The 25,242-nt window shown below is 46.6% G+C and overlaps 1 protein-coding gene across 1 annotated transcript in view; it reads left to right on the top strand.

Moving 5' to 3' along the window:
• The first annotated feature begins 8,986 nt into the window (after positions 1-8,986).
• Positions 8,987-25,242, top strand: part of RYBP (RING1 and YY1 binding protein) — a 41,544-nt gene continuing 25,288 nt past the window's right edge. The window contains exons 1-2 of the mRNA XM_086619022.1: positions 8,987-9,051; positions 9,988-10,113. Of these exons, the coding sequence (XP_086475148.1) occupies positions 9,020-9,051; positions 9,988-10,113 (158 nt within the window). The 5' untranslated portion in view covers positions 8,987-9,019. The remainder of the gene's footprint in view (positions 9,052-9,987; positions 10,114-25,242) is intronic.

Below are 25,242 nucleotides of genomic sequence, written 5' to 3' on the forward strand. Positions count from 1 at the left end.
GCTTTTCATTTTGCTTTCTCTGTGTTTTGGATTTGAGGTTTTTTTAATATATATATATATATAACTGAAACACCATAAAATGTTTCCTTGGGGTAGTTTAATTTTTCTTTAAAGGAAAAAAGTTATATATTATATATATATATATTTTGAACTGCTTGGAGCAAAGTTGTCTCAGCGTTCTCATTTTGAAACCCCCATATTGAGGTGTTTATTACAGCATTGTGAAAACTCACATTTAGTTGAAACTTGGCAAATATTTTTTGGCTTGAAGCAAGTTTTCTTTTGAAGAAGTTTACTATTAAATGTTTAAGGTGGTGGGTTTTTTTTTTCCTTTCTCTCTATTTTTCTTTTCAAAAAGCGACACCTTCCAGAACTGGGTTTGGAAGCAGTAGGCCAGCTCTGCAGCAAGTGTGAAAGCTGCGAGTCAAGCACAGAGCTGCAGCCATTCATGCTTTTTTTCTGACATCTGTTAAGGGAATGGGAGGAAGGGAATTCAGCTGTACTCTGTGAGAAAAGAGGCTTTTTTGTTGTTGTTTTGATGAGTCCTGCATAGCTGCACCCCCACCAGATGCCGGTGATCCTAATGCCAGCTGCACAGAGCGCAGCATCTCTGATTGCCTGGAGCTGGTCCCTTCCCACACCCTAGAGCAAGCCAGCTTTGCTGTATCTGTAAGAAAATTGAGTGTGCAGCAGCATTGTTACTCTTCTGTAACTTAGATGTGTATTGAACAACAACATCCCTGGCAGGGCCTGGGATCGTGTTGTTACAGTTTTGCTGGAGTAAATGCAGTTACTGCTGATCCAGTTAGTGCTATGGCCTCAATATTGATGACACAGTCTATACTCGCATGTTTTTCTTCCTTTTCAGGTGTGCAGACCCATCTTTTCAATGTAAGGATGTGTGGGTGGATAACTAGGTTTATACAACCTGTGCTAGCAGGCTGCGTGTTCCACACAGCCAGGAGCAGGAGTCACCTACGTGGTCCTCTGATGGGCAGAAAGCCTTGCTGTGTCCCTGCCCCGCATGGAGGACTTGCTATGGGGCAGCAGGTGTGTGTGCGCAGAGCTCCTGCACTGAGGCTCTTCCACATCCCCTATTCCTGTGTGCCAGGGTGGGTGTGCAAGGAACTGGTGTCTGGCACTGGTGGGAAACTCTTGATGTGGAGCAGTGTTGGGTCCCTGGCTGCCCAGGGAAGCCCAGTGGCACTGCCAGCTTCCTCTGCCCCTTTTCAGCCTGCAAGCTGTGAGACGGGTGAGGATGAGGATGGACAGAGCAGACAGCCAGGTCTCAGGCAGTGGATCAGTATGTATTGTATCAGTATATTAATGGCCTTGTATCTCCATATGAACGTGGGCAAACATCTCCAGAGAGACCCAGGACCACCGCACTGCATGAGATGGTTCCTAACCCTGAACCCAAATGGAATTTCTTCTGAGATTATGAAATACTGTAGACAGGGTTGTGGGGTTGTTTTTACCCTTCCAGTTTCTAGCAGCAGCCAGAAGTGGAAGTACCAAAGTCTCAAGAGCAAGTCTGTTTTCTCTGGCTCTATCTTGCAACCTTAGGAATTTTGAAGAGGTCTGATAATCGCCCTCACCCTTGCTTATTTATCAGCTTAGTCTCCGCCCGAGGGGGTTCCCAGTGCCCGACCTGAGATGGCTCTGCTCACACAACCGTGCCAGCTGGCTGCCACAGCAGTGCTCACTAGAATAGGAAAAAATAGCATTGGTACTTTTGGTCTAGTCTTTTTGGTCCTTCTGGTGCTTTTTCTATTTTTACTCTCCTGTTGAAGTTGCCACAACAGAATTGTGCTTACGCTATGAAGATGCCAACCTACTACCACCATTTTGTTTCACAGATACGGCAATTTCACTGCAGTGTTTAAGATACCTTGCTGGAAGACCTGCAGCTGGATAAGTACAAATTTGGCTCTATCTATACTGGGGCTTTTCAGCCCCTTTCATGACACACAATTTACTTAGGTGATTGAATTGCTATGTTGCTTTGTTGGTTTCCTTTCCTCTTCCCCCTGCTCATGTTATCCTAATTTTTATTTTTGGTTATTAGATACTACTTTTTGACAGTGTGCTCCCATGTATCCTTGCTACGCAGATGTTACACAAATCTACCATTTTCCACCTGCCCTGTTTCATCAGTCTATTCAACAACTTTGTGTCTTTCCTTGTTGCAGGCTTCAGTGTTCTACGAACTGCATGGCGCTAGAAGATCAAGGTGCTTTTTCTTGATTGCCAGCATCCAGCACAAAGGGGGAGGCAGATTTGGAGACATTGCTTGTTTCTACGGATAATAATCAATAAGAGCCATTAGGGAGACAACTACATACATCACTAAACTTTGACCTCTGCTCTCCAGAGCAGTCCCAAGATGCCTATTCATATGCTGGTGACATCCAGATTGCGCTATTGTAAAAGTCTCTTTGCTTGGGAAGGGATTACAGATTTAAACTGCACAGCCTTTGCTATCTGTAGAATATAGCATGCAGGATGTAGAGCTGCACTCTAAAGGCTAGAGCCTCCAGTTTTTGTTGGCCTTCTTTTCTACTCACCCAAGTTTTATATTTAACACTGCTGCGCGCAGAGATTTTTATGCCTCTTTACTTTTTCAGGCTGTTTTCTACTCCTGTCTGTCTGGCATTTTAAGGGTCTGCAGACCCTGGAGATTCTTGGCACGGGCTGTTGCTTGCATATTGCTCCTCATCTTTCAGATCCCTTTTCTACTACGTTGCTCTTCGGCAAGCCGTTTCTGATAGAAAGTTTTTGGCTTGCTGTTTGAAGTTCCTGATAGTCAGCATTTGATCACTTGCTAATTCAGTTTTAAAACTATTTTCCAAAGAACCCATGAAAGACTATCTATAAATAGACTATATTAAAAAAAAATAAGAAAGAAAGAAACTTTAGAAATACCCTTATTTTGCTGAATAGAGGAAGTTTTAAGTTTTCTGGGAGGAAAAACACATGTACCAAATTTAGAAGCAAAGTGGAAATCCCTGGATGTTTGAGAAATCCATTTCTAGGCACAAAAGCTGGATGAAGACGTTTTTTTCTCTCTGTGCTTTTCCCTTTCCCTTGAGAGAGCACCTACTGAAATCTGTTGGTTGGAAACAAGTCAGACAAGATTATTTGGTGTGGGTGGGTGAGAAGAGAGAGACAGAACTCTGATGACAGCAGTAGGGTCTGACCTCAGCGGGATCACAGGGGCAGGAGGGACCGCGTGAGCTGCTCCGCTGTGTGATTCCTTCTGTGAGTGATCAAGGTCCATCTTTACATTGACTGCCTCTCCTCCTTCCATTGCGAGGCTGTTTCTGTTCCTTGCTCCTCTGAAGGTTAGAAACAGATGTCTGGTTTCCAGCCTACATGTCCAGCATAGATCAGTTGTGCTCTTCTTCCTTGTTCCTAGCTCTTCTATTGCTGCAATGTGCTGCCTCCTTCCCCAGCGTATTTTTAAAAGTGTGGTCATATCCCCTCCCAGTCTTTGTTTCCCTAGGCTCAGCAAGTTGAGTTTGTAGAGATTTCTCTGATAAAATAGGCTTTCTGTTCCTCCAACCATCCTAGAAACTCTGCTCCATGCTTGTCCCAGCTTGAATGCATTTTTTTCTTCAACTGGAGAATTGTCTGGAGAACAGGAATTCCAACAAGATGTCTCCTGTGCACTGTGCAGTGCCATTATATGCTTCCCTGTCTCTATTTGTTGGTACTTTTTCTGATACCCTCTGCTTGACAGTGGCCTTTTCAGGAGTTAAGTCATAGCGGTGGCACGCAAACAGCTGAGACAGGTCTCCTCCCTCCTTCTGCTCCAATTCAAAAACTTTAATAATGAGCACCCAACTGCCTAAGTTGGTAACACTGTAAAAACACCCATTTTGCTCTCTCTCAAAGTTATTATCTTCTTCCAATGCAACATTCTGCTTTTCATCTTCAGGTTATTAGCACAATCTCTCCTTTTCCTAATGAGGTCACTATGGAAAATACCAAGTAATGTTCATCCTAACGCAGTTTTTTGAGGAGCACTACCAACAATCTTCCTCTAGCCCCGTGGTTCTCCTTGCTTCATCCCTTGCCTACTTCATCACGCCTGTGCTCCCAGCGCAGCTAAAAATATCCCATCCGACCGTGTATCCGAGTCTTTACTGAAGTCTGGAAAATGGAACACTGTGTGGTAACCCTTATCATTTGTTTCTCTCCCACAATTATCAATAAAGTCTCTTAGTGTCCCTCTATTAATCCGAAACACTTGTTAATTCAGTACGTTTTGTCAGAGCATGCATAAATCTCTGTGGTGCACCAGGGCCATCCATCAGCCAGGTCTGTGTTTACACAATTCCCAGCACAACACTTTTCCCGAAAAGCTTACGAACTCAGCCTGGGCCACGTTTTCAAAGACACTGTCAAGTGCTAAGCGAGACTTCCAAGAGTAGTTCCCTCCCGACTTCTCGCTGGCATCGGCACCTGAAGCCGACGGCAGTTAATGCTGTGCTTTGAAAGCAAGAGAGGGTGCGCTTAGCTGGTCACCAGTGTCTCTGGCCAACACATGCTTTCTGGTTTGGTATGTTGTTTTGTGGTGAAGACTTCCAGGCTTCTGAGCATTGGCTCCTGCTTCCCTTGCCAAGGATGCTCTTATGGTATGGCAAACGTTACGCTACTTTGTGTGAAGTCCGCTGACTTTCACAAAGCCTCTTTTTCTTCCATCCCTTGATGTCTTCTCCTCATCCTGGAAACCCGGGAGGCCAAACACATTTAATCCCCTTCAGCAGGACACAGTGAAATGAATGCTGGCTGTTAAAGTGCTCTAGTGTAGCTGCTTCACCATTTCTACCCTCAATTGCTAATTTCCCTTTCCACCTACTTCTGCTAAAAGGTGCTAATCATGTGGTGATACGCAACTTCCCTGCCCCGGAGAGCAGCTGCATCACTTCTGATCCTTTTAGCTCTGGTTAAACTAATAGGGAGACCTGTGTCCTGAGCCTGATTCCAACTCCTGTGTAACAAATTCCTTATTAAATCCACAGTGGTTAGACTTCAGGCTGTTTAGGACAGCAGTCACTTCTGAGAAGTTACACACATCTGATGCAAAATTACAAAAATGCGTATTTACCACAGTGACCAAAAGGGCCGAGAGGCTCAAGTTAATATTTATATTTGGCATTGAACCCTATGCACAAATACTGACTTTGGCTGCACGCGTAGTGTCCTGGTTTATTTTTAAATCCTTTTATACCAATGGTCCAGGTGTGGAGAATTATCCCAGTGCTCTCAGCACCCCAGGTTCTGGAGGTCTCACCATCCTGAAGAGGTTATTACCAGGGTCCTCAGCTCGGGGGTCTGCCTCTGAGCATCCCTGGCTGGCTGCTCTGTGGAGGGCATGGTCCGTCAGTTTGGACCGTTGCCTGTTTTCGGGGCTGAAGCAAAGAAGCAGGAGCAGCTGCAGCACTGCTGGAGTGAGGGACAGTTTGGGCAAGGGGGACAGGGATGCTGGGCTGGTGCAGAGAGGTACACCATGCTCCATCTGCCTCATTCCAGCATCTCCATACCTGACATGAAGGATGTGCTGATGCACAGCCAAAGCTTGGCCAGGCAAAGGCAATTGCCCAAGAGCTCCCAGCACAGGCAGTGTAGCCAGGTTGGTTTGAGAGGTTCATGGTCTGCTCTCCCAGCTGCTGTGAGTGTGCCTGCTCCGGTGCCCTGTCTCCTGTCATGCCCCGGAAGCATCTGCAATAAGTGTCTCTTTAAAAGATTATTTTAATTAAAATATACATGGTAGGGGAAGGGGAGAGGTGGAAAGAAGTGAGTTAACAGGATCCTCTTGCAGTTGAGAGTGCAGAGTGCTCTCAAGCAAGGAGTTACACACAGTTGGCAGCGCTGAGAAAGTGGCATCTTCTAGAGGCAAGAGTAGGAACTTCTTCAGGTGGATTTACCACCTGCTGAGCAGCACCAGTGAGTCCAAAACATTTAGCTGGAATGCATTTGGTATGAAAACTGGCGCCATAGATTCATATGTGAGCCTTGGAATTTACTCCTTTCACTTTTCAATTCCAGACTGCTGGAGTTAATGAGAAGAAGTGCCAAATGACTTGCCCAAGACTGCCTTGCAGGTAAAGGAGAGCCTGAACTCCATTAAAATTCCCCAAATGCTCAGTGGGGTGCACTGCCCATGCCACCTCAGTGAATTTTGAGGCCGGCAGGATAACTCACTGTGCTGACACCATGGTGTGAAAGAAATACCCCACCAAGACAGTTGTAATTCAGTTTGACTGTGTTTTCAGCCCTTATTTCTGCAACTGGTTCCTGTCTCGGTGGGTCAGTGTCTGGAAGGGTCAAACAGGGAAGTGCTGCCTGCAGGACACAGTATCCTAAAAGCTCCTGCTGGATCAACGTGTGAGCTCAGTGTCGGGCATAGCTCTCCTCCAGGAATCATCTGCGAAGGCAGAGGCACCCAGCTGCAGCTTGAAGAGTGTTTAACAAACTGGGAATGATGACCTCCTGTTGCATGTACATGATTGAATGAAGTCATGCTATGCTTGGGTTGCCGAGCTTTTAACATGTGACTTTGAAAGCGTTATTTGCTGAGGAAGAAAGGTTTCCAGGGTTATTGATAATAAAAGATGTAGTAGGGTTTTGGAAAGAAAAGTTCTTTTGCTATGAAAAGGAAACACCAACCCTGAAACTTTTTTGAGGAGATAAATTGCTTTCTAAAAATGGGCCATAGCTCCTTGGTGTTTCCATAATAACTTACTGTGCCTATAGTGGCTGTCGCTCTGCTCAATGCAGCAATGAGGAGCTAAGAGAAGAAGCTGTGGTAGAAACCAGGAGTCAGACTGTGCCTAGATCTCCTCCTGAGTCAAAATTTCAGCATTTTCTGCCTTTCTCTGCTTCTTCTCAGGTTCTTTGCTGATCTCATCCCCAAACACCGTGTTCTCATTGTCCCCACAAACTTCATTGCCATGAAGTTCCGGTAGCGATTGCACACCGGGACTCTGCGCTGCAGAATTACTGTTCCCACACAGATTCCCGAAGCAAACGTTACTGCTGTAATCTAAAAGAGCAAAAATGTTTGGAAAACAGCAGATGCAATGGGAAAATGACACTTCCTACATGTGATAATTGCACAACCTTAACTCTGCCCTTGGAGTATGTCTGCTTCTTGCTGTATTGTTAGGGAACTTGCGTGGCGTACAAAAAAAAGTCATTGAAAGTCTTCGTCTGTGCAAACCACAATTAAAGCGGTTGACGGAGGTGCCAGCAAGGGTTAAATTACCTGTGTGGGGATGGGCAGGCTTGTCAGCATGATTTGACTGTTAAAGTGGGCATCAGTGGAGAGGAAGAAAAAACCTCCATGGCTTGTGAGTGAGTCCAGCTCACTAAAGCTTTAAAGCGCAGGACACGGTTATGCTTTCCTCCTGTCATGGTAGGAGCGTATCCTGCCTTAAGCCACTTACATCAGTTGGCTTTTTAAGTAGCAATTTTCTTTATTTTTTTCTTGCATTCAGCCATGGATTAACTCTGTTCAGGCTGTCTTCACCTTCGCCCTGCAGCCCGGCTCCCTGGGCACAGCCCACAGACACCCCTCCTGCCTGTGCTGCTTCTTGCCTGGGGATGAAGTTTGCTCTTTGGTGGCAGGAGCTGTTAGCTTGGCTTAGTCGCCACTGGGAAATTGGGAAAGCATGGTGAAAAGATGTCTGCCCTGCAAGGCTTGCGCTCAAGCAGCCAAGAGTGGTTGAACCAGCTTTTGTCTTTATTTAATAATCGCTTGTTGCCCCTGCCCTTCCCGAGCTGCTTGTTGCCCCCATTTCCTCCCACAGCCGCCGCGGAGGAACCGGCCCCGCGTGGAGAGTGGCTCAGCAAAGATGGCAAGGGCTTGCCCGCATCGCCGTCCAGCCCACCGTGCTGGCGTTCCCACAGATTCGAAGGACCAAGCTCGGGTCGGGGCTGCCACTTTTCGGGGAATGTCACTTTTTTGCCACTTTGGAAGTTTTGCAGAACCAGAGCTCGTGCTTTTGGTGGAGTTGATGGATCGTTGAGGAATTGATGGGAACGTTTCTGGCAGACTGTGGCTGCACTGCTGAAATGCTTTAGGCTCTGCACAGGCCAGTGGCCTGACCCAGAGCAGAAAGGAAATTCGCACAGGCAGCAGCCGAGGTGTTCGTGGAGGCACGGGGAGCCGGTAACCGAGGGAAGGGCACGGCGCAGGAGTTTTCTCCCCGGCTGCCCGACCCTCCGGGGTAACTTCCAGCGCAGCGGCACGGCGACCCGAGGCAGAGCTTGGCCGCCCATCCCCGCAAGGCGTGGGCCTGCGCATCCCCGGTCACTCGCGGACTGCCGCCGGTACCTGCTGCCCCCCCGCCGCCCGGACCCCGCTCCCGCCCCGCGGGCACGACAGGGCCGCACGGCCGCGCTCTCCCCCCACGGGCTCCGGCCCGCAGCAGGCCCCGGCGGGGGCACCGCCGGCCTCAGTCCCGCTCCCCCGGGGGCGGGCAGGCGACGGGCCCTCTGCGGGGGAAGGGACGGGAAAGGAAGGGGCCACCCGCCACCACCGGCAGAGAGGAGCCCGCCCTCCTGCCGCGGCGCGGTCCCGGTGCGGGCTGGAGCGGGGGGGGGGGAAGCGCCCGCGGCGCGGAGGGGAGAGAGGGAGGGAGGCGGCCCGAAGGGGCTCCCGGCCGGGGGCGGGGGTGGGACCCGTCGGGGAGGCGGCGCGGGGGGCGCTCCTCGCCCTCCTCCCCGCCAGGGCCGGCGGCGGAGCCGCCCCCATTGGCCGCGGCGCGGCGGAGAGCTCCGCCCGCCGGAGCGGCGCGGCGCGGGGAGGGAGAGGAGGGAGGAGGAGGAGGAGGAGGAGGGAGGGCGCCGGGCTGCGCTGCGCTGCTAGTCTGGAGCGGAGCCTGGCAGCGGCAGGAGCGGCGGCGCGGGGGTGAGGAGCAGCCGGAGCCTGCTGGACGGAGGCAGCCCCGTCCCCCTCCCCTCCCCCTCGCCTCTTTCTTTGTGCGTAGGGCAGGGGCGGCCCCGATCCATGGTCATGGGCGACAAGAAGAGCCCGACCAGGTGAGCGGGGGCGCGGGGGGCGCGGGGAGAGGCACCTAAGATGGAGGGAGCGCGGCGGGGGCCGCCCCTGCCCGCCCCTGCCCCGCCGGCGGGCCCGGCTCGGCGCTGGCGCGGCGGGAGGGGATGGCGGTGGGTAGGCCCCTGGCTGGTAGTTGCGTGCGTGTGCTCCGCCGCGGGGGAAGGGGGGGGCGCGGCGGCGAGGGGCTCCTAAGATGGAGGGAGCGCGCGGGGAGGGGGGCGGCGTGTCCGCGCCGCCCCGCCAGGTACGCGGGGGGCCGGGGCGGGGGGGGCTGCGGGCGGGGAGGGAGGGAGGCTCCTAAGATGGAGGGAGCGTGGAAGGGCGGCAGGAGGAGGAGGAGTGCCGGTGTCTCCCTGCCTGCCGCCGGTGCCAGGGCTGGTCGGGTGTGAGAGCAGCCATGGCGGCTCCGCTCGCTCGCACTCCCGCTCCGCGCACTCGCTGCTCCCAGACAAAGGGAGGTTTAACAAGGTGGAGGAGGGAACGCGCCTCCCAGCCTTCAAACTCTCCCACCCTTCCCCTAAGGCGGGGGGGTGGCCCCCGCCGCGGTGCGGGGGGCGTCGGGGGAGGCGGCGGGTCCGGCGCGGCGCGGCCCGGCTGGGTTCGGCCCGGCCCGACCCGGCGCGGCTCGGCCGGGCCCTCCCGCGGAGCGGGGCCGGGGGCGGAGCGCGGCGCCGCACCGCACCTCTCCGGGCGCCGGCCCCGGTAGGTGTTTGGCGGCTGTTCCCGGGCGCGGGGGGAGAGCGGCGGCGAGAGCAGGCGCTGGGTTTCGGGGCTGTGTAACATGGTTTCTCATGTGTGTGTTTTCTTTCTCTCCTCCTCCTCCTCCTCCTCTCCCTCCTCCTCCCGCCGCCTCTCCCCTCCTCCCCAAACACACGTACACACACACACACGCTTCCCTCGCCCTCCCCCTCCTCAAGGCCGAAGAGGCAAGCCAAACCTGCAGCCGACGAAGGCTTTTGGGATTGTAGCGTGTGCACCTTCAGAAACAGCGCCGAAGCCTTCAAGTGCAGCATCTGCGATGTCAGGAAAGGCACCTCCACAAGGTACGTCCGCACCTTTCGACACGGCTTTCGCTCCGCACTGGGCTGCGCCGACTTGTTGATTTTTTTTCCGCTCTTGCCTGGATATCGACTGGTCGCACCCCTCCTTCCTCCAGATGCAGCCCCTTCTGTCCCCGTTCAAAAGCTTGTGGATTTTAAAAATTCTCTTTCAAGCGCTTAATTAGAGCTGGAAGACACGTTTTGTGGATGTGGCAGTGACCTGAATCTTTTTGTTGTTCTGTGCTTTTTTTTGTCGCTGATATACGGAGGACACGTGGAGATCTACAGGCAGCCGGAAACGTTCGGACTGTGGATTGGGGCAGATGGTTTTCTGTAGTTTGGGTGGAGATTTACCTGTGTTTTCTAAAGGAGTAGAGATGATTGAGGGTTAGGGAGCGAGAAGGGAAATGGCTGAAAGTAAAGATGCCATGAGAACAGCACCTCCCTTCCTGAGATGTTGATCTCTCGGTTGTCATCGGAAAGGAATCGGCTTTGTGTTCGGTGTGGGAATGGTGCGGATTTCTGAAAGCTTTAGCTGTCAGGTCTCTCTGATTGCCTTGCGCTGAGTAACTGTGGAAGTCTTTACGAGATGGTGAAGGTGACGTGCAGTGGTTAATTTAATCGAAAAAAAAAACAGCCCCCAAAACTTGCGCTCTCCCAGTTAATGGGTTCTGAAAGTTTGTCCTGGAAAAAACAGTTGGCGCTAAAACAAGCATGTGGTGCTTTGCTTTTCATTTATTTTTCTGATTTGTTCTACCATGTTGACTTCTGGTTTGTTCGTATTGTACCTTCCAAATTTGAGTTCCTGTTGCTCTGCTCTGCCAGGCAAGTAGTCCGTAAGATTTCCATTGTGATAGGCGTTTTCCTCCTTTGAGTGAAGCGGTGTATTGCGATGCTCTTATCAGCAGGCTGTTTGCATGACTTGGCTGCCTTGACTTGATTCACAAAGGAGGCGAAAGCGTTTTTGGTTGGTTATTGTTCACGCTGTACTTTAAACAATGTGAAGTGCCCAGTTTTTAGTGGGGAGCGTGCTTTTGGGCCATTGAAACTCTTGGGGTTACAGCAACAGTGCTGGAGCACTTAACCATGTGTTCTGCAGCGCATGTCGGTGTCCTGGTTTTGACGGTTGGTTACAAAATATACAAGGGTCTTGGACTTTAAACAATTTTATTTAGTGTAGTTAAAGCACTGAGGAGGGTCGAGCTTTCGGGACAGCCGTGTTCTGCACGCCTAGAGGTGATTCTTCTCTTGTTTTGTTCAATCGTGTTTTGTCGTGCAGCTAAACCTTCCCAGCACGCTTGATTTCTGTGGGTTTCTGTTTCCTTGGCTTCCCCGTTGGCTCAGGTGAAACACATTGATCCTGCAGTCGGCTGGTGTTTAACTGTGCTACTACAGCGCGTAGCCTTGCCGTCCCCGCGAGTTCTCACAGCGTCGCGTCAAGCATGTGCGCGGGTGTTTGTAGGAGGAGAGCCTTAATGAGATGTAGGAGTCCATATGGGTTGTATCTTGTATCAGGCTCAATCATTTTCATTTGGCCACCATGCTGATGTTCATTTTGAAAGCAGCAGCTTGCTTTTGTGTGCCCTTCTTTTTTTTTTTTTTCTCCCTAGATGATAATTTTCAAACTATTTGTTGAGGTGGTAGGATGTTTTGGTTTTTTTAAAGGGCCCTTAAGAGAGATAGCAGTTGATGATTTTGGGTTAAGAACTGTAGCCCTACTTGCAGATGTGATCCTCGGGTATAGAGCATTGTACTTCTTTTTAGCTTTTAATGGACCCTTATGAATGGCTTCTAATTCTAATTCATTTAATTCATCAGCTTTCTATTCATTTTTGCTGCTTTATAAATTGCTTTTGTTTGTAGAATTTGAGGAAGTATTTACAGTGTTCAATGGACCATCATGTCTTCTTGCATATATATATCATTTATGAATAAATATGACCGAAAGCAGGAGTGATTGAATGTTGTGAGTGAGCGTTGTGTGTTGAGAAGACCTGGGAGGTCAGAGCTCTTTGTTGTGGTATTGCTTTGAGTGTTACAGTATGTGACGTATGAGTCGACGCCGGGGAAATTCTTCAGAATTTTTTAAATAAATGACTGATGTAAAGGTACTTAATGAGTTATGATTGATAATTTATTACTTGAAATATAAGGCGTCTGATGAACTTGACTTTTAAGTTGCAATTTGACAAGCTAATGACACTTTTCCACATTTAAAACCGCCTTGCTTCATTAAGGCTCACTTCAGTAACACTTACCGGAAATTTATCAAACTCACTTTTTAAAAAACTCAACCAGTTGTGAAAGATAGACATCATAGACGTGGTGAGACAACTGGTTTTCATCAAATTACTGTGTGTTTTTTTATTAAGATCTGGTATAACCTATTCCCCGCCCCCAGCCACTGCGAAGCTGGTTGTTTGTTGTAGAGTTTTCTTTGGCTGATAAATACTCTCTGATTTGAGAACTAGTTGGGATGTTGGCTAATTCTCACCGTGTGTGTATTTTTTCAGACTCGATATAATCTGTTGGTGTGTGGGAGGGGTGGCTGGCAGCAGTTGGAGGTTTGACTTTCTCAGATGCAGCTATCCCCTTTCCCTAGGATCTCGTAAAAGGAGCCTCCAACACAGTGAGTTGACCTGCCAAGTCAAAGTCACTGTAGATGCTAGACAGTTGAATTGCACCTGCATAGTTTTTTCCAAGGGGTTGTTTATAAATATTTCAGTTGCACTTTTAAATAAAAATGAGGTCAAATCCATCTCGAGAGAATTGGGAGTTGTCGTGCAAAGATTACATTAAACCTGTAGTACCTACTTGAATACTGGATTTGTTAGTGTGTCACCAGTTCCCTTTCCTTAGCTTTATGCTTGCTGGTTTATGGTTCAACTTTATTGCACTCTATTTAGGCAAATATGTTGAGTTTTTCTACGCTTTTGCTTCTGTGAGGATCATGGCAAAGATGAAAGCTGTGTTCGACACAACGTTCAGTTGGGAAAGATGATGATTTAACTGGCTAGCTTGGAAGTGAGCGGTGGGAATGTGTTTGCTGTGGTGTACGACACTTTTTTGTTTCCTGGAGGTTTTCGTATTGGTGTAACGGCGCGGGGAACCTGGTGCTGCCCACCACTTCCACTTGCGTCCTGCAGCTCTTCTGGTGGTTTGCTCTGGTGTAGCTCAGCCAGCTCCTGCACATAGGAGAGGGCTTGAATTAAAACTTCTGCCGGGAAGTTTCCTCCACGGGCGTGCGTTCCTTCCAATATCCATTACTTCTTCAAATGCGGAAGGAAAGTTTACTTTGGATTTCCTAGGAATGTGAGGGTAGAATCTGGCCTTGTATTTCCTGTTACGGGGAGCTGTGTGTTCCCATTTGAAAGTAGGCGAGGGCTCCCTGTTTCCATTTGTTTTTCTTAATGGTATTCTTGGTCCTCTTTCCCTTTGGTTCTCTTCTGGTTTACACATGTTGTGTTCCAGTACGTATCTTCTTGTAGCTTCCTCTCTCCTCCCAAGCACGGCCGCGCAGTGTTTCTGTATGGGATTGCTTTCACACACCATTGTGAAGGAGAATATTGCCGCCCTCCTTCTGATTTCACAGGGGTAGTTATTATTTTCTGAATCTTTCCTTTTGGGTAAGTAGGCAAGCGGTGCAAGGTGATCGAGCTTCTCTGATGTTAATTTTTCTCTCACTTTAGGATAAGTGCTTTCCTTGTCCGAACTTCACGTCCTCTGTCATGAATGTGCCTTGATTTCAGAGAAACGTGCTAAAAAAAGTCAGTGGAAGGTGCAAGAGCAACAACTGGATGTCTGACATGCAAATTAACAAAACAATGGGACTTCTTATTACAAAATTAACAAGTTGTAGTGTGTATGTTCCCTGCAAGGCATGCACTTAACAAGCATTTCTGTTGTATTTGTTGCTGATACCTGTGTACCCAAAGTGCGTAGTCTGGAGGTTGCGTCAAGTGATTTGGACATACCTTTCATTGTGGAATGCTCAAGTCGTGTTTCATTCTTCTGCCGTTCTTTTGAGGGGAGGCTGTGTTGAAACTGTTCACCACAATTTTAAAGTGAATTTTCTCTTGTATGGAACAGGTGTCTCAGATACCTACCGACCTTTGTTCCCCATCAGTTCTCCAGAAGATTCCTTTGCATGTTGGCAGGATCTAAGCTTGCACCTTGAAGGACATAAACTACTATCCATGTCACCATTGAAAAGTATTCTCTTGTTCTGCATCCAAGCTGGCCTGACCAGAATAGACACAGATAGTCCCACTATTCCTGGAATGAGGAATCAGGCTTATGATCCTGACCTCTGTACAACTAATATATGCCCTGCGTATTTGCCATCTATTTGCAGGTCTGTTCTTCTAAACATGCTTGCTTTGGTGTGTAGGTTGGAAGCAAAGTGGTTTCATTCAGTTCTTTCAAGTTAAATAACTTTCACCTGCATTAAGGTGGGTGTTGTTTAGCATCATAGCTGGCCTTTAAGTGGGTTATTTTCTATAAAAATGGAGTATGTGACTTGTCTGGAAAAAGCTGCTGTGGAAGGGCAGTTGGAGCCCTTACTCTAGAATATTTGTTTTACTAATTGGCCATTTAGGATTATGGTTAAATGGTCTCTATTTCTCCTGTTGATTGCTGAAGTTAAATAGCAGTTGGATCAGGTGGAGTGGAGCGTGGTCTGTACCAGCCTGGAGTCGTGCCAGTGCTCCATGGGGCCATCCAGATCCCGGAGACGTGCCCCCTCGGGGACTGCTTTCTTGGTAACGGATGGGAGCAGTGTAGTTCTGCCTGCGTAATTTTGAGTGCTGGAATGCACGATACCTATTTGCAAAACATTTGCCCACATGCTAGGAGTTCTCGAGACCTCTGTTGTCTCATACCTTGTTAACTAGCCCTGTCTAAAAGTAATTAGCTGTTATTTTCTGATTTTGTAGCTGAGGAATACTTTTGCTAGGACTGACAAACCCACCAGGGCACGGGAGCTAAGGACAGGAGGAGCCCTTTGCAAACCTAGCACTTTACAAGCAGACAATGCTGATAGTTTGCAGCAAGCTCCAAATTCTGGGGCTGTGGTTTGACGATACACGTAAGTTTGACTTCATGACTGGTGTTGCTGGACCCCAGATGCCTCAGCCATGTGACTTGAAGTATTGATCCATTATAAACTGACTACTGGTACAGATTCATGCTGTGCTTATTTTTCTGACTAGTGTAGAGTTAGTATGTGAGACTCGATCTGAGCAGATGAAGCTGTTCAGCTTCAGATCAGCTATTACCTGTCAACCTGGTGCGAGCATAACATCAGCATAAGGTCTGTGTCTTGTTCTTTGGCTGTTGGAAAGAAATAAGAGTTGTGCCCTGATTTGCTCTTTGCTTGTGTTTGGCTCTGGCACTAATGATCTCATTACCATCACCCCAGGATTTCTCTTGGGTCTCAGCACCTCTGGGAAATCGCTCAGCAGGGAGGATCATCAGTATTGATGTGCAGCACCTCGGCAATACTCCTTTGCTATGGTTGTCAAATTTGGGTCCCGAAATGCTGTAGGGTAACAAACACCATAGGTATTCTGGTGCCTGCTGTGACATGCTTTGCATCTACCACTTCAGTGGGATCCTATTAAGGAATAATAGCTATATCTGTTGTGACGCCTTTTAATTAGTGAAAAAAAGTCTTTATGTTAAATAATATAGTCAAATCTTTAGTGTGGATAAGGCGTTACAGCGTTCATGTGCATTACCCGTTTGGGTTAAATGATTGTGGATGGTAATGTTTAAAGATCTATCAGGTTCCTGTTGGAGACTGTGCAAAGATCTAATCGATAAACTGTGACACTGAGCGTGTTAATCTGTCACTGATAATATGCAGCGTGGATATTATTCATTTTTCCCTTCCTCCATGGACTGCTTTTCTGGGAGATGGGATTCTAAATCAAAGTATGTATGTGCGTGTAGGAGGAGAGGGCATGCAACTAACTTTTATTGCTGTAAACAGACATTGTGTCCACTGGGATACGGGCCCTTGCTCTCGGCGGGTCCTCGTGGGGAGCTGGTAGGCAGAGGAATGCCGAGCAACTTTCTCTGCGTGCCTTTCTTAATTGCCCTGACTGTTTCATGTTCCCATCAGCTGGCTGCAGAGGGGCTGCTGCATTTGCATGGTTGGCTTGTGTATTTGCACACTGGTGTGAGTTCATTTAGCAAGTGAAACCTTGTATGAACTGGAAATAGAGAAGCAATAGCCGAGAGGAGGGAGGTGGTGGATGCACAGCGTGGTCCTCTGCGGCCACCCTCAGCTCTTGTGGGATCCCGGCTGACCGTCCTGTGCTGCGTGGTGGTGGTGGTCCCCAGCAGCTCGTAGTGCTGTGGGGCTCTGTTTTGGCTGAACTGTTAGGTCCCTGAAAGCAAGGCACAGGACCCAAGAGCAACGAGGGATGAAGGTTGGCAGGTAACGTGCTGTGTGCTGGGTGTATTATTTTGGCTGGCCACATCCAGCTTTTGTGCTCTAGCTTGGGCACTCCAGCTGTAACTCCAGGCTAGGTCACTGCTGGTGGTCGAGGTGTCACTTGTACTCTGGCTGCTGTAAGACACGCTTTGCGTTCGCAATGTGGATTAAACAGCTTTGCTGTCGGTAGGCTTGCCGTTCCTTGCTGCCGTGCTGCTCCTTTCCTTTCTGCTCTTATCGGGCCTGAATGAGCAGAAAGGTCCTGCCAGGGTCCCTTGATGAGAAACACAGAAGTTCATGGTACTTCTGGGAAGTCCTGCCGATGTGCGGGAATACGGCAGCAGGGTGAGAGAGAATGGTTTGCAGCACGCTCCTGTGTTAGGTGAAGGATGTGCTCTGCTTGTCCTTTATTCTGTGCATCTCTCCTTGTCTGCGTAATTCTTCTTACGAGGAAACCCACTGACCTATTTCATGGGATTTTTGGTGGTTCTGTAGGTTAGTGGGTTTCAGTCCTGCAATGTAGGTCACTTGCAAGGTGCGCTGGAGTTTCGTAACGCGTAGCTGTGACCTGAAATAAGATTCATACCTACTCTCTCTGTGGCTGTGTCTCGCATCTGTACTTTACATCTCTCTTTGCATTGGCCTTCTTCAGAAGGTAAAAGAAGTTGAGGTATTTCCAGAGGGAAGGGGTCTTACAGGAGGGTTTGTGAGTACTTAAATAAAGTGTGTTTCAGACAAGTAAGGGCAAATTACCCTTATTGCCACTTCATGTTTATTAAGGACATGACAAAAAAAGCAGCCCCAAATACTGAGTAACCTGTACCTACCCTAAGCAGATGTCCAGGATTCCACAATACAACAGAACTAATGTGGAAATACCTCCATTACATAAATGTAAGTTCCTTTCATGGCTGGTACATGCTGAATACATTGATTGTCTCTTTGTGCAGACAGATTTTTCTCTACGTCAGCCAGAGCTCCTTTCACACTTCCTTGGTACGTCTGGAGGTACGACCAAATCCTTAACATTGCTCTTCCAATAAGCCAGCTATTAATTAGGAGCATGTTCTTTGTAGCAGAGTGCTAATTGGTACATCAACAAGTTCACTGACTGTTAAACATTGGAGAGATTTTAATTCTGACTGGCTCAAATACAAATGAGGGGGAAAAGCATCACTTCTTCTTGCTGGCCTGGTGGGTTTTGTTTGACTGTTGACGTGGTATTTTCAGAGTCAGATGAAACTCAACTCTTTCTTTGGAATAACAAAACTAACTGGCTAAAACTGGACATCGTTTTGGTAGTGTTTCATTACTGAAGGTGCTGCCCGGGTTTCTGAAAGTTAAAAGTACACTCACAGCTAATTTTCTATTGATAAGAAATACTGGAAATGCATGAGAAACCGGGTTTGTATGGATCTAAAGCATGGATCACAATGATTCTGAGCTGTATGTGGTCTTATTCAAGGCAATGGCCTGGGATTATGGAGTAACTCTCTACGCTACAAGGATTAAAATACTAAAAAGCTGTAATCATGTTCCTTAGCGCAGAAGTCTTGTAATATTTATCTTGATTTTAGCCTTCTGACTGATAACCATTTTGGAGCATACATTTTGTGGCAATTTGCTGAGAGCTGAAATGTTCCATATTTAAGTTAGCACAGTGTATGCTTTATGTCAGTTGCTATGTGGAGGTGCAAACTTCCAGAAACTGTATTTGCAACTTACATGGGAATATGTTCAGGAGTTTTAGAAACTTTAGTTTGAGGATCTTATCGGATTGGTTGTCTTCAAATAAAATGGAAGGGAAACAAGACAGTTTTGGATTCTGTTAGGGGTAAACAAAGAGTAAATGTTTAGACGTGTTTTCTCAAGCAGATTGTTCTCTGGGATTTCGGAGTTATGATGGATTGCTTGCAACATGCAGCGGTGCTAAGTGAGACAAAATACCTTGCCTGAGATAAAGCTCCTGCTTCACATTTATATTGTTGAGTAGACAGACACGAGACTGATTATATGGTCTAAAATATTTTTCCTGAACTAAATTATTTTTGTGCAGGTGGAACTATGTCTGGGTAATTCATGTGGAACTTAACGTGGTTGAATCGGAGGGGTGGATGGAGGATGTAGAAGTTCGAGGATTTGGTGGCTTCAGTGATATTGCAAAGTTGATGGGAGTGCTGCCCGATGAGTGTTGAGCGTGGGTTACCCCCTGTGCCCTGGTCCTGCTCCTGAATGTGCAGAGCTTTTGGAATCGTAGAGGTGGTTCTTAATTGAATAGGATTACTCCCTTCTTAAAATTTTATTCTACATACTGAATAAATACATGGAAGGATTTATATTTTCTTTCACCTCTATTTGCAGGTGTCAGTGAGGATAGTATGATGTTACTGTCTTTGAGCCTTGTAAAAGAGGCTGGAATTCACCTTTTAGCAAATCAGCTAGCTAAATATCCTCGAGCTGCCATTCTTTAATCCGTATGATTGTATTCACTGTCTCTGTTTTAATTTGAACAAGAAATTTACATCTATGGTAGGTGTTTCATTCCTTTGTATAAATAATCATCTAGATTAGCAGGACATAAATCTTTTTGTCCTGGTTGGACAAAGCATGCATAGGTGTTCAGGTTGTTCGAATTGTGTGTTTTCGTTCAAACATTTGGCTCCAATTATGTATCTTGGAGCTCTTATTCTGAAAGTGCTTTCACTGTTTTTTTTCGGAAGTGGTACTGAGCGCTTTCTCTTCCCGAGATTTCAATAAGAGAGGCAATACATTGATGGACGATGGCCCTGTGATGGAGTCAATCAGCCAGTGCAGTCATTTGTCTCCTGGGGATACAGCATAGAGCACATCATTAGCAGCAGAAGGGGAGGCTTTCCTCTGTAATGCTAATAGGGCGAGGGAGCTCTGGCTGGTGCCTGTTTGCTGCTTTTTCTCTGTTGTTACTGGTGCCTTATGGAGAAACAAAACCGTTTTCATTTGTTATCTGTAACAGTCATGGGTGTGGATCGATTCAACAAAAATATTTAATAAGCTCTAGGAAGTGTTTCCAACTCAGTGTAGTATTAGCGGTTTGTAAACTTGTATCACATAAAACTGCTTGTCATAAAAATGGTGAATTAGTTGGGGGGAATGATCCGTTTTTGACTGGTTTTGCACACAAGTAGCTTGAGTTGTGTAGGAAAGACTGGCAGCTACCCATTGCCAGTGTGGGGTTCGAAGGACTGTGTGTCTTAATTGGAGAAGTGTGGAAAGTGAAGCCAGTGGGTTGCAGAAGTGACTCTGATAGTGTCTGATGGTGCTGAGTGTCTGTCAGAGCAAAAGATGAAGCACGGTGGTAGTGATGGTGCTGGGTGGCTTGTCCGAGGGACAGCTGGGTGCTCTGCTGTTGTGCAGTGATGGCAACGAGCTAGCTTAAAGGTAGCTTGGTGTGCTCCAGGTGGTGGGCACCATCCAGCTTTGCTCCCAGAGGATGAGTTAACCTGCAAGTGGCTGTTCCTCCATGGCTGCTTTGCTCCTTTTTGGGCTCTTGCCTCTTGACAGAGGTGGCATAGTGGTGGTCTCATTGGGAAGGAGCGTGGGCTTGCCCTGGAGTGGGCAGGAGTCGTCCTGATACAGGATACAGGGCTGCAAACCTTGTATGAGCAGTGTCTCCATGTCTAGAGGTGGTTAACTGCCATGTGTCACTCTATAAATGTTGGCAGAAAAGCATTATTCTGGTGGTGTTTCTGTTTACCCGTGAGTGCGGGGAGCTGGCAGCTGGGGCACTGCTTGTTGTGGGCACTTTTCACCCCCTTTTAACTGGCTGTGACTCTAGGGAGTTATCTAACTCACGTGTGTAGGTTTACCTATCTGTAAAGCAAATGTAGTAAGGAGTCCCTACCACATATGGCTTATAGGAGGTTAAGTTAGTTTTTTTGAAAATGCTTTGAAATCCTGAAATGTCTTTTCAAAAACTGCTCATGAAGTCAGACTTAAAAACCAATATTTATATTTCTTTCTCTGAACCGTATCGATAATCATTTAAAAATAAGGGCAAGGGCAGCAAGAAAACAAATGATGGTACAACTAATGGAACTGTGTGCCGGGTGGACTCTGTACACTTCGTTTCACCGTCATATGTAGTGATGTCTTTGCTCCTGAAGCACCAGAGGAATGGCACAGCTGTGTGCTGTGTGGGTGCTAAAGGCATGGGGTGGTTAGAGTTGCACAATTTTACATGTAGGTAGCAGAGTAAGGAACATGCTTAAGCATGGGTGTGGGAATACAGTACTCTGACAGCAATTAAGGGTCATTAATTGGAAGTACTTATTACCGGATGTGACTCAAGTTAGTTGCAAGTTGCTTAACTTCTGAGGTCAAGAAGATGTAATGCATGCGAGACGTGCGTTATTAGCATCTAAGGGGCTATCCACAGGGACGGTCTGTGATACCAGAATTCAAACTGTGAAATTTCGAGGTTTGTTAAATGACTTGCTGACAGAGACAGTTTTGCAGCACCTCTACAAGCCAGGACCATGCATTTACACTTAGAAGTTTAGATCTGTGAAAGGTTCGTTTAGACTCCTAGGTTGCATGGGCTGGGAGCATACAAGTGTGTGCTAGGAATTTACGCTGCTCTGCTGAGGGTCAGTGTTACTCAGGTAGCAGTCAAAGAAGCGGTAGTGAAACTTTATTGAAAAGCTTCCCTTTCCTTATGAAGAGGGTGACTTTTTTTCCAATTACAAATTAACCAATTGATAGAAAAATCAGCAATGAATAGGGCAGTAGAACATCGTGCCCGTGTGCTGCCTATCTACTCTGCAAATGCACGGCAGATTGCACCTTCGTGTTCAGCGTATGCATTTGTAAAGATGTCAAACGTGAGGACAGTCCCATGGCTTGTGCTTGGAAGAGGCTTTCGTTGGGCCAGTGGCCAGGCAAGTAATGGAAAATGGTCTGTAATAAGGTACCTGTAACAGTTCTGTGCTGTTTCTCAGGACATTTCCTAGTGTGCAGGGAGAGTGAGGGATAACACCTAGCAGTAGTTTGGTTTTATTTCCATGTCTTTAGTTTTTGTCCTCTTGCCTGTTTATTTTTTTGGCATTGTAAGCCAGACTGACTTTCCCACTGGCACTCTGAATTCAAAGCTATGAAGTAGCACAGCTATGTACTACACTTACTTGTTTTTAAAAGCCTGTCGCAAGCAGGAGTGGTGTGTTTTCTGTTTTTTTTGGTGTGTGTGTGGTTGGTTTTTTTTTTTTACAGAAGGGCACATAGCATAAAGAACAGGTTTACTTAGTCACGGGTGCAGGAATACGAACACCGTGCTAAGAAAGTAGTTTAACAGCAGTCAGTCGTATTTCTGAGCGTGCTAGCATTTGCAATTCTGTCTTGGTTCGACAGGTAGTTGACACTTGTGGAGTATGTGACCTTTTGCTCCTTCCATTGATTTTTTTTTTTTCTGAATCGTGTCCAGAGGCTGTAGAAGTCAGTGCAGCACTTAGTCGTCAGCTACAAGGGCTGGGTCAGCCCTCCGAGACTGATACATGGAGAAGAAAGGGAGTAAGTTGACTTGAAACTTAACACATTTTCTTTTGTGATCTTGCTTTGCTCCAAGACTATTTTTTTTCCAGGGAGATTTTTAAATAGATCAAAAAGAATTGAGAAATTAATTGTATTGCATAAGCCTTAAATGGGACTCGGGGAGAACTTGGTCTGTGTCCGTGTAAGCAGAGGACTCCTCAGATTGCTCGTTGCTCTCAGTCATCCTGGAGTCTCTGAAGTTTGAACAGGAGCTGAGACTGATAAAAGCTGGGATCCGTTGTGTGTTTTTTTTAAAGTAAGTCTCATAGGTGGTGACCAAATATTTTATTGTTTTTAAGCAGAAAGAAACAAAATACCCAGAAAGTCCAACATACTCCTGAAATTTTGCAGGGCTATAGTTCTCAATGAGTCTCATCTGTCTAAAGTTTAGTTTTTCTACTGCCAACTGTATAAAATTCTTGAGTTTGATGTTAGTGTACAAATATGCTAGTCCTCATAAACCTATGTGCTCACTTGGATCAAATAGGTAATATTCCTTCTCTGTGGATTTATCATTGGCTTGCTGCTTTTCCTCCCTACTCTAGTTCAGAGTATTTATCATTAGCAGCTCTTAAAGTAAGGCTCCTCCTGGAAGACTTTCTGGCTTGAGGCAGAAAAAGTTTTCTTACCAGTTTTGAAGTACTGGGACTATTGTGTTTTTTGAATTCCTATTCAATGCTTCACAAAACTTCTACAAGTACATCTTGAATCACGCATAGCCTGAAGAATATCCTGGGGATAGGGAGACATAAATAATTGTTTAATTGGACTGCTTTGCTGTGTAGCTTATATCATGTTGAGTATATAAAAAGGACTGATTTTATTTAGTGTTTTAGTGTAACAGTTCTCAGAGTCTTAAGCTGAGTGTTTATCTTAGTAAAATTTAATGTGGTGTTAAGCAAGACATGCAAATGTGTTTTGACTTAAGCTTTTAGTTTGTGAATAAAAATGTTGCAGATCTCTCACCTTTCAAACGTTCAGTGATTATGCTAACTGAAGCCTTACAAGGAAGATTCTTAAAAGGAAAACAACATCCTATTGTAAAGAAAAGACCTTTGTGATTAATACTTACAAATAGTTAATAACTATTTTTATACTTCATTAAATTTATGAAAAAAAAACCACCCTCACATGTCTTCAGTGGTTGTTAGCAGAGATGGCAAAAATCTGAGTAATACATCAACATTGTTTTAATTAAAAATACTTTGATATTCTCCTAAAAATTCACTTTTGACATCCAGCTCTTACGCTTAAAATGAATGTCAAACCTAGCTTTTTATACTCCAGGAAAATATGCTCTTGCACTCAAAACATGTAGCAAAAGCAATCCTGTGAAAATCAGTTAGAATAATAGAGCACAGCCATTGCAAAATATCGTTACAATAGTTAAGTAATTATCCCACTGCATGACTTAGCAAGGGGGATAAATAATGCATGTAGAATTGTGTTGGTGCTTGTGAGGAAGATTCATGCTGGAGAAGTGGGTGGGAAGGGTGAAGGCAGAGCACGGGTCCGAGGAGGGGGTCTGCTGGATCCGGTAGCTGATGATTGAAACCTTGCAGTGCCTGTGATAATGAAGACACAAGAGACCTCCAATTTTCTGCTTTTCTCAGGATTTCAAGGTGGCCTTTGGGAAAAAAGTCTTCCTTTGCTGTGTTAGCACAGCTTGACTCCGGCTGCTTCTCGAGCTGCCTGGCTGGTCCTGGGTGGGTGGATGTTGGGCTGCGGGATGCAGGCACAGCCATCCTTTGAGGGGGTCGTTGCCTTTCGGAGACATGGAGTGGGCACCTGGCTGGGGTCCAGCTGTGCTGTCAGAAGGGTGGAAAACCCCTGAGATGGCAATGCATCAGGGTGCCAATCCCAGCAACTCACTGCCTCACCTGGCCCACTGCTCCAAACTTCTCTTTGTTTCACCCACATTTTGTATTTTACCACTCTGTAGGTCTGGGCTGCTCCTCATCTGCCATGTGTTGTTCTGAGAGAGCTACTTAGTGCATTTATGCATGGCTTGGAGTCCTGTCAGCAGCGTGTCCCAGCCCTTGACCGAGCTGTGAGTCTGGTCGGCAGAAACATGGGCTGTTTTTTCAGTGGACAGATGAGGGTTTTGATTTTTCTTCCTTTCAACTAGAACAGAGTACTCCGAATCTGTCAGTTGCTGTCAAGAGGATTGTACTTTGGATTAGTGAGCTACTGGAAGCAGTTTGGATCATTGCAGTTAAAAGCATGCTGAACAGCGATGTAATTAATAGTTACATAATGTCATCAACAAGCTTAGGAAACTAGAATGAACTTGGAAAGAAACACAGCCCCATGCAATCCCTGCGTTGCCTAAGGACCACTGCGCGTTTAAAGGACGATGTGTTTCTTCCCAGGACCTTTATAGTTGGGGCAGGTTTGTTGCTGTTGTGTTGGTTCCATCATGAGACATATGGAAGTGCCTTTCTGCACTTTTGCCTCTTTCTCCTCTGACATCTTTAACATCAGGACAGGGTCAAACCAAGAACCCTGCTCACCTTAGGCTTGTTGGAGCTATTCTTTGCTTCTGTGGTTGCAGAGATCTTCAATTGCTGTGTAATTATGGATGCTACATGAAATGGCTCTTCAGGTCATGAGAATAATAGGCATTTTTTTCATTTTTGAATAGAAATTTCAGGGAAATTATGCAATACCTTTCTGTTACAAAGTACTAGCAAAACTGTCAGCCCTTTACTACGTTTGTTTTTAGGGAAGCTGAAATATTTTTTGAGATTTCCAAAGTAGTTTCTGTTTTGTGACAAACTTGAACCTGTCTGGAAGAGCTGTGTGTTTCAGCAAGACAGCGGATGGGACTGTGCACCTGAGACCTCTTGTCTTGTAGGCATTAAACTGGGGTGTGATGCTCTCAAGTTGTCTGTATTAACTTCTGTGAATATCTTAAGCACACAGAGATGGTGATCAGAATTCTGAGGTGTTGCTGTAACTTTGATAAAAAAAAATAATGTAGTAGTTATTCTCTTGGCTGACTGGATACTCTGAGTTGTCTTTAACCCTTTAACATTTAAAAATATTTTTACACATCAACTAAGAGAAAAAAAATGTGGCACTTAGGGACATGGTTTAGTGGTGGACTTGGCAGTGTTAGGTTTACAGTT

This window comes from Tauraco erythrolophus, chromosome 12 (genome assembly GCF_009769465.1).
Source record: "Tauraco erythrolophus isolate bTauEry1 chromosome 12, bTauEry1.pri, whole genome shotgun sequence".
NCBI classification, from domain to species: Eukaryota; Metazoa; Chordata; class Aves; order Musophagiformes; family Musophagidae; genus Tauraco; species Tauraco erythrolophus.